The sequence below is a fragment of the Brassica rapa genome, chromosome A09, assembly GCF_000309985.2.
Source record: "Brassica rapa cultivar Chiifu-401-42 chromosome A09, CAAS_Brap_v3.01, whole genome shotgun sequence".
Taxonomy (NCBI): domain Eukaryota; kingdom Viridiplantae; phylum Streptophyta; class Magnoliopsida; order Brassicales; family Brassicaceae; genus Brassica; species Brassica rapa.
This window is the reverse complement of record NC_024803.2, coordinates 43,556,943-43,571,396: the sequence shown is the minus strand read 5'-3', so window position 1 is coordinate 43,571,396 and position 14,454 is coordinate 43,556,943. Positions and strand designations below refer to the sequence as shown.

Sequence of the window (14,454 nt, the reverse complement as noted above, 5' to 3'; positions counted from 1 at the left end):
ATATTTAATGTGATACGTTTAAAATATGAAAATTTTGTGTGAATTAAAATAATTAGTTACAGTCATCAAATTGAAGCGAGAGAAAAAAAAACAAACAATCTGACAATAAGAGTTCATAATTGTCTTTGTTCATTACTCTTTGTCTCTGTTTTAAGAAGAAAAGTTACAAAACAACATAATAGATTTTGAATTGCATAACCAAGATTCTGGTACAAGAACAAACCACTATATTTTTTAAACAGACTTGATAGCTGTCTTTAATCTTTTTTTTTTTTAGAAATTTAATTTTTAAATAAAAATTAGGAGCTATATTAGTCTACATTTTGATCCGTGCTTCAAAAGCACGAATTTTTCGGTTAATACAAATGTGATACGAATAGTATTTTTGATTATGATTTATATTATTAAGTTATTATATAAATTTTTTTTTAAAATAATATATATAATTTGTCAATTCTTTTATTTTAAATTTTGTGTGTACATTCTTATCTCACAACATCATCTTTATATTTTTATGCATTATATAAAAGTTAAATTTGTTGGCATATGTTAGACTAATTTAAAAATATATATTTGCAGGGGTTACAAAATATATAGAATATAAATGTAGTTTCTAAATGTAATTAGATTTCTTTATGTTGGACATGTTCCTAACTTGATAGTATTGACTTGAATTAGTAAAACAAATAGAGATTTTTATATAGAAGCTTAACATGGTTCATTTGCACGTTATAAATGAGTCCAAGACATATTTATGTACACTTATGTGCATGCAGTATCATAATATTCCAAGACATATTGCCATAAGTCAGGCCTCGATAGTTTTTTTCTTCTAGCTTTACGTGTGAACACGACATATCAGCCCCTGAGTCACCTGGATGGGCTGAAGAAATGCATTGTATGGGATGATGTGAAAGTACATGCTAATTTACTGCAACACACTCAATTTCATTCACACAACATAAATTCTAACTACGATTTAAAAATGCTACTATTTTCGCACCACCTTGTTTCCGACTGTTTTGTTATGATCCATTTCTGCAAATGGATAAACTTTATTGGATTAATTAAGAATTACCGCTGCAACTGAAAATTTTGTCTTGATCTCCATCGCTGATTTGGATGTCTTCACTTGGGAGCGTTGCTGCTTTGAGCTCCTCCAACTGATCTAAGATCAAACGTCTTTATTTTATTGAAGCTATCAATCATCTTTGGAGGCGTTAAGCAACCAAAAGTAGAACAGTTGAGTCTATGTTTTCGTACGTTTATTTTTTTTTTGGAAGAAGAGCCACCACCATCACCACCACCTGCTTCACACTCCGCTACATCTTCGTTATCAGCTTTTGATCCTTCATCAGTCGCGTTCGAAACATAGGATGCCTTTGTCTTCTTCTTCATCTAGTGCATATCAACACGTGCCTCCTCCTTTATTTTGCTGCTTCCTGCTTCTTTCATCGCCTTGTCTTCCACCCACATAGGCTTCGTGGAAGCTTCAGCATCAGCGGTTGGTGCTTTGGAGAGGTCATTGAAGAAATTCTGTGGAGGAGGTTCAGAACTCTGCTCTGCTGCTGGTCTCTGAGAAGTTGTTGGATGAAGAAAGTTCTTAAAGTCATCAATCACTTTAGCGCTTCTATCACCTCCTCCTTCTAGATTGTGATTCTCAGAGGAGGTTCCAGCATTGTTACCTTTACCTTTCCCTCCACCACATGAGAGACCCAAGCTGAGCTCAAGCCCATTATCATCATCCATTTTTTTTGTTTCACACTATCCTAAACAGCTCAACAGATCGTTACAACATCCCCTGTCATCTGAGAAAAATCATTAGTCACAAAAAAGGAACCCAATCATCACTTTCCCTTTTTAAAAATTTATAACCAAAAAAAGGAAACATACAAAAAGGTGTAGACTTTTCGATCTGTTTACGGACAAAAAAACTCTGAAGACTCTGGTAATGATTAATAGCACTACAATAAGCAGAAGATCTGTCAGGTAATGATGTTCGATAATATTATCATAAACCTCTTGAATCACTCCAAAGTACCAGACTTTGGAGTTTGGAATCATCATAGATTAGTACCCAGAACCCTTACTACAGAGCTGGAGAGCCAAGTCAGCTTAACTTAGAGCCATTTCAATCACAATGAAACTCAGAAATCTTAAATTGAGTCAGAGAGTGAACAAAAGTAAAACCTGAAACAATGACGATCAGAAGAAAAGAAAAAACCCTAGCAGCTTCGCGGCGTCGCTTTGTGTCTACGTTTCCATACGTCTATGTGCCATTGCTTTTTTCTCCATCTTCTAACGATTATGATGTGGAGGGTCTGTAGGGATCTTGAATGGAGGATTTATGGGAGCACATTGAAGTACCAGCACTCACATCCGAGGCGTTATGCGGGAGGAGCTGGGGGAGAGGAAGAGAATCAATGAAGGGATGAGACGGCGATTAGGGTTAGGTGGAGAAGGAGCCATATGTTTAGAACACGGGATTGTGCGACATCACTGTCAAGAGAAACTCGGGATTGGGCTGCAAGATGGGTCAAATGGGCTCTGAAGGTCACTAATTTTTTTTAATTTCAAGCCCAGTCCAAAATGACCTGGCACTTTGATTGGTCATGATTATTTTGACCATGTGGATAACCTTAGGAAGCTCAAATTTAGCTTCTTTTATATAGTGGGATTCTATATATTAAATGAAAAAAAAATCTACATAATTTTCTTTTAACATGATACAAATACAACGGTAAAACGTGGATTTTTAAAACGCGAATTGATAGTGTAAACAAAACTGTCAAAAATAAATTTTATTTTATGATAACTAAAAATTTTAGTTGTATATAATCGTTCATGTAGTATGTATCATAGTATTATAAATAATAAAATAGTTTTAAAATAAATAGTTTATAAAATTTTGATTATTATTTTAAAATTGAGGGATTTTTGATAAAATTAATGCATATCTTGTTTCATTTCATATAACTGTTCCAAGGACACCTCTTGCCCACTATACATGTGTTCTATATAATCATTACAACACAAGAAGGAGCAATCTACGTTTGAGAGTCCTATGGATATAAATTACAAGATCCAATTTACGTTTCTTGGTCGTAAATAATCTCAATCTCAACAAAGGTTGAAGCTAATTAATTTAGCTTTAGGAAAAAGGCACTACTCTATAGCTCACTCTTGTTGTTGGATGACCAAGACAGATGCCCTAGAAGGAAAATCTTCAGATGCTATCAAATCACCTATGACTCCAAGTTCATCGAACTCCATCCAGTCCCCTAGTCCTTTGGTGACCGCAGTACCCATCCCGCTACTTCTTCCGACCAAAAACATATCATAGTCATAAGCCACTGAGTGCAGAATCTCGGAAGTCTTATTCCCATCCTCCACCATTCTAACAATGTACGTGATGGAGCTATCTCCAGGCTTCTCTTCAACCTGGCAAGTGTCTACCATTTGACTCTGGCTCGACTCGCTGCCCTCCTCGGTTTTAGAGATAGGGATCAGAGTCAGCACCGTTATACTCACGTTCTGGTTGCCTCTCATGTGGTCTGCTAATGCTAACGCCTCTTTGTCATCGTTCCCTCCCACGTAAACCAAGCACACCTGCATTTGTTTGTGTGACAATGATGTTGAGTTATTATTATATATGGAAAACAAAAAAAAACAATGTAGAGTAGTGCCAAAGTGTTGGTAGCTTAGTAATACTACAAAAAAAAAACATTGGTTCTTTTGTACCTCAGATTCAAACCACTTTTGGTGCAAAAAAAATTATTTAAATTAGAATATCTAAAAATTAACTCCCGATCCGGAAAAGATTATAAGCCTAACGCCTGGAACTTCAACTGTTTAAGAAAAGCAATTTAGAATGTAGAATGCAAAGTAACGTACCCTGCATGGAGATTCTATGGATTTGGGTTGCCATAATGGTTTACGATAAACAAGGATTCCGACCGAGCAAGGTGCTCGTTTCAGTACGTTACGATTAAGATGTCTCAGTGTTTGATCGTCCGAGGTAACGCCATAACCATTAGCACCCCAAGTGCGGTGAAAAGAGAGGAGAATAAGATATGAAATTTTATCAAGAGCAAACCAACAAATGTGTTCATGCATCTCTTTAGCTGAAGTTAAAGAGGTGAAGATGTGTATAGATGTGTAGTCCTGATTAATCTCTTGAAACAGTTGGAAGGAGCTTATGACATTTTCCGAGTAAGATCTGCTTCCAGGCTTTGGTTTCTGAAGCTGGTGAGAGATAAACGTGGGAGTAGCTTTACCCACAAGCTCAAGTAAGTGAAGAACACAACACGACACTGGAGAGTCTTTAGATGGTGCAGTAGCTCTTAGAAGGTTGATCATGGATGTTATGTTGTCAGGCTTGTTGATGCACACCAACAATTGTAGTTCCGACTTATGTTTCAAGCTTCTTCTCCCATAACATGCAAATCTCTTGGCCCGGTCGTACAAGAAATGTATAGCCATCGGTGTTAACAAAGAGTTTGCGAGAATGTATATGCCCATGAGCGAGAAAATCTCCAAACTAATTATCTGTTTAAAGACAGAAATATTAAAATGAATTACAACAATATTTTTATTTCAAAAATATTACATAATGAGAAAAATTCTCAAAATATCATTAATTAAAAGTAAAAAAAATAATTTTATATTTAAGTTTGGATTTAATGATTAGAGTAATGTTTAATATGTAGGAGATGAAATTAGGTTAAGAGTTTAGGATTTAGAGTAATTTAGTTATTTTATCCTTTAATTAATATTATTTAAATTTTTTTAATATGCCGACAGTCGGCTCCGGGAAAAACGCAATTAGTGCTATATAATGAACAAGTTAGAAAGCGTACCAAACCCGAGTGAATGAACCACTATTTTGAAAATTTGTTATTTACTTATTATTGTCACAAATTTTGTGTGTTATTTAATGGATTCGCCTAATGAATTAAGTTATATAACTATAGCAACAAGATTCTTACCTCTTTTTCGAAGGCTTGGAGCACGTAGGCCAGCTCGAAACTACTCTTGGTGCCCATAATGATACTTAGAATAACTGAGTCTCTCAGTGGCATCCTTGCAGCTATGGCTGAGAGGAAAGAAGTCACGAACTTCGCTACGTATAAGACGAGAAGGAATGAAAAACACTCATAGGTATGTCCATGGAGAAACTTTCCACTTCCAATCTCCTTTATTAGAAACGACCAATCTAATTTCATCATGGTAAATGATCCAAAGAGTGGTAAGAATATGCCCTCATTGAAACTGTCGAATTTTTTTATAAATACTGATCCTAATGGTGGTCCGTCTGGGATAGCCAAACCAAGAACAAACGCACCCAACGGTCCGAAGAACAAGAAGCGAGTCCAGTAAATGTGAGACAAGTAAGCTAGCAAGAGACCAATGTAGAGATAAATGCTTTTCACAGGTGTTCCCTCTGGTGTATGCCTGACCACCCAAAGCATTGCTTGTCGCACAAGGTACAAGAAAACAAAGAAGATCATTAAAGCAACTCCCATCCGCATACCAATTCTATAACTGTAGCTAACGTTAGCCCATACGCTCATGGCAAAAGCGAGTACATCGATTACCATTGCTGAAGACTGAGCGATTTGGCCGAACTCAGTGTGAACTACTTTGAGGTCGGTAAGGAGCATGTTGATGCAAGTGAATGGCGCCATGCTCATGGTGAATATACTTATAGAATACTCCATACGGGTCATGGTTAGGATACTTGATTTCTCTCTAGATGAATAAACGATTTTTCCAATATACCATGGGATTATCATTGAGGTGACTCCAATTGCAGTACTCTTGGTTTTGGACTTTTTTAGCATGCTAACATTTGTAGTCACACCTCTTAGGAACCAATTTAGAGTAAAAGCAAATGTACCAATGGTCTCAGCAACATTTGGCATATAATCGTCAGGGATAAAAATGTGTCGAAACCATGACATCTGCATCGGCTGAAACGACTCACTTAAGACTGCCCCAACCTTTCAAGAACAAGAGAACATTGTTATATGATCAGAGCTGCTGGTCATGAACCAAGTGATACATTAGCCTTATGCCCTTTTTTAGTTAATATATATACATAGATCCCTCAATTGTTTTTTAATTACTAAAGTTTTTACTAAATTGTTTAAAATTCCCAAAATTTCAGAACCTGTCCTTATATTATCCGATCATATCGAAATACTTTAAGCACATAAATACTTACAAGCATCATGGAGGTGAACCTTGGAATAGGAACACCTAACTTCTTGAACAAGATATCAAAGAAACGCCAGGATATGAACGTGGAGAGAATTATGATCTCTAGTTTAGGAAGAGGGTACTCCCAGAATGGTAATCCTTCAGATCCAGAAGCCAGTTTCTCCCAGGCACCGCGTGAGTTCAACATTATATGTGGACTTACATCACAAATCATATTTTTCCCCATTTCTTCTCTTTTCATATGGGCCTCCAACATCCCTTTATGCCAAGTCTCCTCTTGTGCATCCATCTGGAACAATTTTTTATCAATGAAAATTCTTTGTTTTCCAGTCAAAGGAAGAACTAAAAAGACCGGTCAAATGGTTTCTTAAATCCCATAAATATCTCTAAGATAATCAGAAATTGTGGATAAATATAGTGTCCATGTGTTATCTCCGTCTCTTATGGCGTTTGTAAGTTTTGTATTGCTTTAAAATATCATGATCTCATTAATCAGGACACTCTAAATGGTTTCTTAATTATAACGTTTTTTTTTCTATTTCGGTATATGTGTTAAAAGGATCGTGTTATTATAAGATAATCTATTTCTGAATTGTTATAGCAATGGCAGCTATAGTTGGAAGAGGATCATGCAAGCTCTACCGATGGCTCCTTATGTTCTTTAGGGTTAAATTTTTTTTTTAAAGGGTTAATTTGTTTTGATAAAAAAAAGGGGTTAATTTGTAAATAGTATTATGAAGATGGTGCTGATCATTCAGCTAGGAGAACTGTTTTGTCATAGGAACTTATTTATTATTCTTTATTATTCGTTGTTCTTTTTTTTTTTTTTGACGCACAATATTATTCGTTGTTCTAATTAAATTTGATAGAATGTTTTTTTTGATGTAAAAACAAATATAATATGAAGATGGTTGGCGGTTCTTGGTTTGAATTGAATCGTCGGACACCTTCTATAAAGTAAAAGTAGTCTAATTTTGATAATCTAAGAAGCGATCAAAATCTAAGAAGCGATCAAAATCTTTAAGTTATCAAATTCAGAAGAAAATCGAATCCATATAACTTCACACATTTTGTACATCCTAAACTATTTTTATGACAAGCACAGGAGCTGAGCAGTGAACATAGCTCACATGCATCATGACTTAGATAACCCTCTTTTGCTTTTGGCACTATGAATGTATTCTTGTTTTTGTACAACCAGCACTGACGCTCTAGAAGGAAACTCATGTGATGCTAATAAATCTCCAATGGGTCCCAATTCATCAAACTCTGCCCACTCGCTAATTCCGTTTGTAACCTCAGTACCTACTCCGCTGCTTCTCCCAACTACAAACAAGTCATAATCATTGGCCATGGATCGCAAGATTTTGGAGGTCTCAGATCCATCGGAAACCGTTGTATCGATATATGTCACATAGTCATCATTTTCCTTGACGTCGAACCCAATGATGTTAGTCACGGTCTCCTTCAGGCTAACCATTTGGAAATTCTCCCCCAAGTACTGGTTCTCTATTTCAGAAATTTTTGGAATGAATCTTATGATAGTGAGGCTTATCCGCTTCTCTGTCAGTCTCATTCGATTAGTTACCGCCAAAGCCTCTCTATCGTCCTTTCCATCGTTAAAAATTAAACATATCTGCATAGACAAGGGCTTGATAAGGTTACACACTTGCCTTTTTTTCATTTTCATGTTTATTGCAAACACCAAATAAACTGATAAAAAACAAAAAACTTTCCGTCGATTTTTTTTTTTTTTTTTTGCATTACCTGCAAAAGTATTTCTTTTAAAATTGAATGTATCTTGTTTTATAAAATTTCGACTTTTAGAACTAGGCAAAAATGATAGATAGACTTTTAGAACTAAATTAAAAATCGAAATGTGTTATTTGGATAATATCAGTACCTTGCTGTCATACTCAGCCATATGATGTTCCACGATGGGTTTGCGATAGATAAAGACTCCAACAGAGCACGGGGCTCGTCTCAAGACGTTAATGTTGATCATTCTCAGCTTATCATCGTTAGAGATAACTGTGGAGCGATCAACAGACCAGGTACGGTGGAAAGGAAGCAGAATCAGATATAGGCTTCTGGATAGGGCTAGCCAACAAATATCCTCATGCATGTGTTTGGACATAGAGACTGAAGTGAAAATATCCAATGATATATATTCAAAGAATTGTTTGTGGAAGCTACGGAATGAACTTATGACACTGTCGGAACAAGAAATACTTCCGGGCTCTGGTTGTTGCAACTGGTGGGAAATGAACATAGGACTGGCCTGACCCATAAGTTCAATGAGGTGGAGTACATTGCACGCCATTGGAGAATATTCTGATGGGTTGAAAGCTCCTGAAAGGCTGATCATAGAAGTTATGTGATCAGGTTTGTAGATGCACACAAGAGACTGGAGCTCTCCGCCGTCTTTCAAGATTACCATATTCCTTTTTTGGTAGCATTTGAATCTTTTGGTTGGGTCATGGACGAGCTCCAAGGCCATTGGTATGAAGATAGAGTTTAAGAAGATGAACGTAGCTATGATTGTGAAAACTTCTGGTGTTACTTTCTGTCAAAGATGTTCAATGATTTAATATGTGTGTTGTTAACAAAAAACTATATAATCTTCATATTGATACATATATAGAACGGATGGTACCTTTATTTCAACGGCATATGTGAAGTAGGAGAGCTCGAAGACCCCCTTATTACCATATACAAGGGCTAGAGCAAAGGAGTCTCTTAAGGGCATTTTAAAAGCATATGCAGCTATGGTTGAAGCAATGAATTTTGTGACATTTACAGAAAGAATAAGGGAAACAGCCTCATATAGCTGGCCCTCCATCCGTGCAATATTTACAAACTCTTTCAATAACCATGAGAGATCCAGTTGCATCATGGTTAATGATCCAAATAGAGGAAAGATAACCCCAAGATTAAAGCTCTCAAACTTTTGAACAAAAGTTGAACCTAAAGGATATCCGTGGGGAACAGTCAAGCCAAGAACAAACGACCCAGCAGGTCCAAATAGACCAACCATCTCAAAGTATTTGAAAGAGAAAAAAGCGAGCGCCAAAATCAAGTAGATGTAAATATCCTTGACCGGCCTCCCTTCTGGAGTCTGCTTGATCACCCAGTACATAGCTGGCCTCACCACATATACCATACATGCGAAAAAGAAGCAGCTAAATATAGTTTGGACCAATCCTTCGTATCCTTCCCAGTGCATGGCATTCAAAAACGTTGCAATAAAAGCCATCATGTCAGTCACCATGGCACCCGAAAGTGCTATCCTTCCAAACTCCGAGTGTTTGATCTTGAGGTCTCTTAGGAGTGTGTCAATGCTTGTGAACGCGGATATGCTTTGCAAGAACATGAGCAACCTGTATTCCGTTGTCAGCAAGGTTATATGGCCTCTTCGTTTTCTCAATCTAAACATGATGTTCCCACATACCAAGGGTACGAACATTGTGGTGAACCCAATCACACTAGCTTTTTTCCCCATCGTCAATCCCGTTCCAGCATCCATTGTAACACCTTTCAGGAACCAATATAAAAGGAACCCGAAAGCCCCCAGTGTCTCGGCGATCTTTGGTCGGCTATCATCAGGGAAATATATGTTATGGAGCCAAGAGGTGCTGCTTAAGTGACAAGTTTTACCTAATATCACCCCTGCCTTGAACGACAAGAAATTACATTTTAGAAATGCATCGTAATTTGTTGAAATGACAACAAAAAAACATGGGGGGAGGTATATTAAGATAAGAAACTCACAATCATCATATGAGTGAATCTAGGTACTCGAAGACCCATTTTGTTGCATGAGAATTCGAAGAGACGCCAAAGAACAAAAGTAGACAATATTATGATCTCGAGATTGGGTAGCGGATATTCCCAGAAGCTCAACCCTCGTGACTTGTCAACCAATCTCTCCCATACACCGTGCGAGTTTAAAGTGAAAGGATGTGTCTCGCAGAATAGAGACGTGTTCTTATCTTCCTTGTAGCCTCTCCATGCAACGTCCAAGTAATCCATGTGTACACGTTGATCCATTTTAGGGAGATAAACTGAGAATTGGCGAAGATTAACTTTAGGATCAAAATCTTGTGGAATGGTTTAGGGTTTGTAGTTCAATTGGGGAGGAGAAGAAGTCTAGAAAAAAGGGTTTGTAATAAATTTTGACTTAGGAAAATGACTAAACTTGAATGACCTGCAAACAATAGGTACGTATCAGTTAACAATTAGTCACCATGTTTATTTTGTTTTCTATGCTATTTGTAGCTACATTGTTCTCCATCCCATGTTTTCTTTTACATCGTTTATATTTTTTATATATAGAAATTTGCATCCGCTAATAATAAAAGTTATTATAGATTCTTATTAAAAGTTAAAACTTATGTGTTTTAGACATTTTCGTTGACCCAAAAAAAAGAGAAAAATACACTTTTAAAACTCTTGGAAAATAGTGACTTTTCACTATGTTTCAAGTTTCAACACTAGTATTATGGATGCTTAATAATGGATATTTACCAGCATGATACCCAAAATCTCGATAAACCACAAAAAAAATAGTTTTGTTTTCTATTTTTATCGTTCTTTAGAATTGCACGTGAAGATTAAGGACGAACGCTACAGAGGCTTCACTCTTTGTCATGGTAATTGCTTTGGCACTTGCCACAAGGCAACGGAGACGAATTGTCACTTAATTTTGCTTAATTTTGGAATTTTGTGGCTATAAATGTATCATGTATCATGTATATGAGAAGTGTATTTCTGTTTTGGTATCTTCTTATAAATGTAATACAATTATCTACAAGCTACATTCTGTTGTTGTTGCACCACCAATACCGACCCTCTTTGGGGAAAATCTGATGACACCAACAAATCTCCGATCACACCTAACTCATCGAACTCCGTCCATTCACTCAATGCTCTCGTTACATCGGTCCCCATTCCTGAGCTCCTACCCACCACGAATAAATCAAAAGCACTAGCGATTGAGAGAAGGATCCTTGATGTGTCGGAACCGTCGTCAACTGTCTCCTCCAAATATTCCACAAAGTTATGTTCTCCTTCCGAAGGTGAAATGCTGTTCCTCAATGTCTCCTTAAGCTCTGCCGTGTCAAGCATCTGATCCCACCCTGTGGTCATACCGACCACTGTCCCTGGGACTAGCTTCAACACGGTTAGTCTCACTTTCTGGTTCCTCATCATGTGCTTCCCCATTGCCAAGGCTTCTCTGTCGTCTTTCCCGCCCACAAAAATTGCGCAGACCTGGTTTTAGACAAATTCAAGATGATTGTGTAAATGTCTAGTTTTTTTTACAAATAAAAATGTTCACTTATTATTTTGTTTTTATATCTACGTTTGTCTCTTTTAAGAGGGGAAATGAAGATGTGCCTTTTTTGAGAAAAAAATATTCTAAATTAAAGAAAAAAAAAACAAATTCACGGGATCTTGAAATTTTGGAAGCAATAAACATTTTAAAATTAATTTTAATTAAAAAATTATTTCTAATTTGGGGCTAGTATAATATTTTTTAAAAAAATGTGGAGGTCAAAACTATTTTTTTATCAGGATGTGCCCAAGACCGACTCTTACAAACTAAAAAACATAAACACAAAAACTGACGTTTGAAAACAACCAAAGCTTCAATATATGTGCGCGCGTACCTTAAAAATGGGTTCGCGCTTTTGCGCAGATACCAACTTTTGGCGATGGACTAAGACCCCCACAGAGCAAGGCGCTTGACTCAAGACATTGATGTTAACGTTCCTACGCATCACGTCGTCTGAGACCACAGTTGTATGGTCGAGTGACCATATTTTGTGGAAAGGGAGCATAATAAAAGAAACTTGTTTGTCGAGAGCAAGCGAGTAAATCTCTTGGTGCATGTACTTAGGGTTTGAGATGGATGTGAACAATTCCACCGTTATAGATTTCCAGAAATGTTTGAACTCGTCAAAAGCGATGAGAACGTTGGTGGAATATGACCGGCCTCCCGGCTCAGCCTTTTGCATTTGGTGGGAGATGAAGAGTGGATTGTCCAAACCAACAAGCTCGATGAGATTAAGCACGTTGCAAGTAAGCAAGGAATCTTCTAGAGGGAACGCTTGTTCTAGAAAATTTATCACCCCTGAGATGTGGTCTGATTTGTGAATGCACGTTAAAAACTTCTTCTCTGATCCAAGCTTCAAGCTCATTAGATTCCTCTTCTGGAAACATATGAAACGGCTCGACCCATCGTATAGGTAATGTATCACCACTGGTAATACCGTAGAGCTGAATAGAATCATTAGAGCCAATGTCGTGAACGACTTCACTTGAAGAGACTGTAAATCAAACACAATTGATTATTGTAAAACAAAAAAGAGTTAGAATATTGATTTTTCTTGGATATAAAATAAAATAAAATAATACTAGTACTCACTTGTTTTTCAACGGCGTACATAAAATAACACATTTCAACGAACCCTTTGTTGCTGAGAATGAGTGACATGACGAAAGAGTCAGTCAAAGGCATTTTAGCTAGCAGTGGAGGAATAGTTGTGAAGAACATCTTGGAGGCCGAGACGACGACGATGATGCTCAAGGCTTCATACATCTGACCATCATGATTCCTTAGCCTCTGGACCTCTTCAACTAACCAAGGTCCATCGATTTGAAGCATTGGGAAGAACAAGAAAAGTGGCAAGAGGATCCCAGTGTTAAAGCTTTCAAACTTTTGTACCAATGCAGACCCTAGAGGAGGACCGTGAGGCACACACAACCCCAAAAGGAAAGGCCCAATAGCAGGAAAAAAGTGAAGCATCTTCAAATACTCAAAAGAAAAGAAAGATAAAATGATGATTATGTAGATAACATAATCCTTAACCGGTCTTTCTTCCGGTGTACGTCTGACAACCAACAGCATCAACGGTCTAAATATCCAAACCAGCACTATAACAAATCCAACAACTCCTACGCCTTGCACGGCGGAGACCCTCCAGTCCGACCAGGCAAATAGGGCAACTACGTTAATACCAACGCCAGTTGCATCAGCCACCATGGCCGTCGAGAGAACGATCCTTCCGAACTCTGAGTGGTCAATCTCTAGATCCCTTATTAGCCTTGAGATACCCGTGAAGGCCGAGATGCTCTGCATGAAAATTATTGTTCTGTACTCAACTCCTGTCAAGTTCTTACCACCAGTTTCTCTCAGCGACCCGAACACAATGTTAGCCGTGAAGATAGGGAAAAGAACAGTGACGATTCCGGTGAAAACCGCTTTTGAACCTGTCCTTTTAATCATTCCAACATCCATTTTAACACCTTCGAGGAACCAATAAAACACAAAGGCAAACGCACCGACCGTGTCGGGGACTTTTGGCCTAAGATCATCCGGGAAAAATATGCGTTGGACCAACCAGTCATTAGGAAAAAGACTCGTCTGGCTCAAGGCTGCCCCGGCCTTCAACAAAACAAAAAAACATGTAAACGATTTTAATAGGAGAACTTGTGGATTACGAGATCGCCTAGAATATATATATATTCCCTTATAGATATAGTTGTTATCTACTAATATTTTTTTTTAATTCTAAAAGAAAAGAAAGGCTCTTACAAGCATCATGGAGGTGATTCTTGGAACCGGGAGACGTATCTTCTTTAGCAAGAAATAAATAAAATTCCATAAGCAGAGTACTAGGACGATTACGGCCTCGAGTCGGGGAAGATCATAGTCCCATATCAGCAGCCCTGTTCCACTTGGTAGTAGGTACTCCTCCCACACGCCAGAAGAGCTCACAACAATGGGTAGTTTCTCGCAGAACTTGGTCCCGTCGTCACTAAAACAATATCCACGCGACGTTACCTCGTTCCAAAAGGTAACGTTGAATGAATCCATTTTTTCTTCTTGCGGGCAAAGAAGAAAATCGAGAGAAAATATTTTACAGTGTCCAGAAAACTTACAAATTAAACAGAAAAGTTGATGTTATCTTTATATAAACAAACGCGTTTTGTAGATACTCTGCTAAACATAGTCGAGCGTGCGGTTAATTATTTTGTTTTGTTTTATTTGGTCAATGGTTATATCCACTGCACAAAATAACTAACCGTTCATTTATAGTTATTTGTGACTAATTGCCAATACAAGGTTACTTTATGTTTGTTTTAACTCTCTGCTTATTTAGGAGTCTCCATCTAATTGTATCTGTTACTAGCTAGTTCTGCATGCAATCTCAGGTGTTTATTGTTTTA

The 14,454-nt window shown here is 37.4% G+C and overlaps 3 protein-coding genes across 3 annotated transcripts; all 3 read right to left on the bottom strand.

Annotated features, from left to right (window-relative positions):
- Positions 1-359: 359 nt before the first annotated feature.
- Positions 360-6,643, bottom strand: LOC103843527 (cation/H(+) antiporter 6B-like). Its single transcript, XM_033279970.1, has 5 exons — positions 6,227-6,643; positions 4,989-6,002; positions 3,895-4,548; positions 2,191-3,609; positions 360-1,808 (listed from the first exon to the last, which is right to left on the bottom strand). The coding sequence occupies exons 1-4, from the start codon at positions 6,509-6,511 to the stop codon at positions 3,178-3,180; spliced, it is 2,385 nt and encodes a 794-aa protein (XP_033135861.1). The 5' UTR covers positions 6,512-6,643; the 3' UTR covers positions 360-1,808; positions 2,191-3,177.
- A 394-nt stretch (positions 6,644-7,037) lies between these two features.
- Positions 7,038-12,509, bottom strand: LOC103843414 (cation/H(+) antiporter 6A-like). Its single transcript, XM_009120142.3, has 4 exons — positions 9,994-12,509; positions 8,879-9,895; positions 8,126-8,788; positions 7,038-7,858 (listed from the first exon to the last, which is right to left on the bottom strand). Exons 1-4 carry the CDS (start codon positions 10,270-10,272, stop codon positions 7,358-7,360), a joined length of 2,460 nt encoding a protein of 819 aa, XP_009118390.1. The 5' UTR covers positions 10,273-12,509; the 3' UTR covers positions 7,038-7,357.
- Positions 10,819-14,403, bottom strand: LOC103843526 (cation/H(+) antiporter 5). Its single transcript, XM_009120263.2, has 4 exons — positions 13,820-14,403; positions 12,650-13,669; positions 11,892-12,551; positions 10,819-11,493 (listed from the first exon to the last, which is right to left on the bottom strand). The coding sequence occupies exons 1-4, from the start codon at positions 14,099-14,101 to the stop codon at positions 11,026-11,028; spliced, it is 2,430 nt and encodes an 809-aa protein (XP_009118511.1). The 5' UTR covers positions 14,102-14,403; the 3' UTR covers positions 10,819-11,025.
- Between the last annotated feature and the right edge of the window lie 51 nt (positions 14,404-14,454).

Coding starts and splice junctions, on each gene's coding strand:
- LOC103843527 (XM_033279970.1), bottom strand. CDS start 6,511: ATGGATGCACAAGAGGAGACTTGGCATAAAGGGATGTTGGAGGCCCAT. Junction 6,003..6,226: donor GGTTCACCTCCATGATGCTT/GTAAGTATTTAT, acceptor TGTTCTTGAAAG/GTTGGGGCAGTCTTAAGTGA. Junction 4,549..4,988: donor TCCAAGCCTTCGAAAAAGAG/GTAAGAATCTTG, acceptor GTCTTTAAACAG/ATAATTAGTTTGGAGATTTT.
- LOC103843526 (XM_009120263.2), bottom strand. CDS start 14,101: ATGGATTCATTCAACGTTACCTTTTGGAACGAGGTAACGTCGCGTGGA. Junction 13,670..13,819: donor GAATCACCTCCATGATGCTT/GTAAGAGCCTTT, acceptor GTTTTGTTGAAG/GCCGGGGCAGCCTTGAGCCA. Junction 11,494..11,891: donor AGCGCGAACCCATTTTTAAG/GTACGCGCGCAC, acceptor GTCTAAAACCAG/GTCTGCGCAATTTTTGTGGG.
- LOC103843414 (XM_009120142.3), bottom strand. CDS start 10,272: ATGGATCAACGTGTACACATGGATTACTTGGACGTTGCATGGAGAGGC. Junction 8,789..8,878: donor CATATGCCGTTGAAATAAAG/GTACCATCCGTT, acceptor CATCTTTGACAG/AAAGTAACACCAGAAGTTTT. Junction 7,859..8,125: donor TGGCTGAGTATGACAGCAAG/GTACTGATATTA, acceptor TTGTCTATGCAG/ATATGTTTAATTTTTAACGA.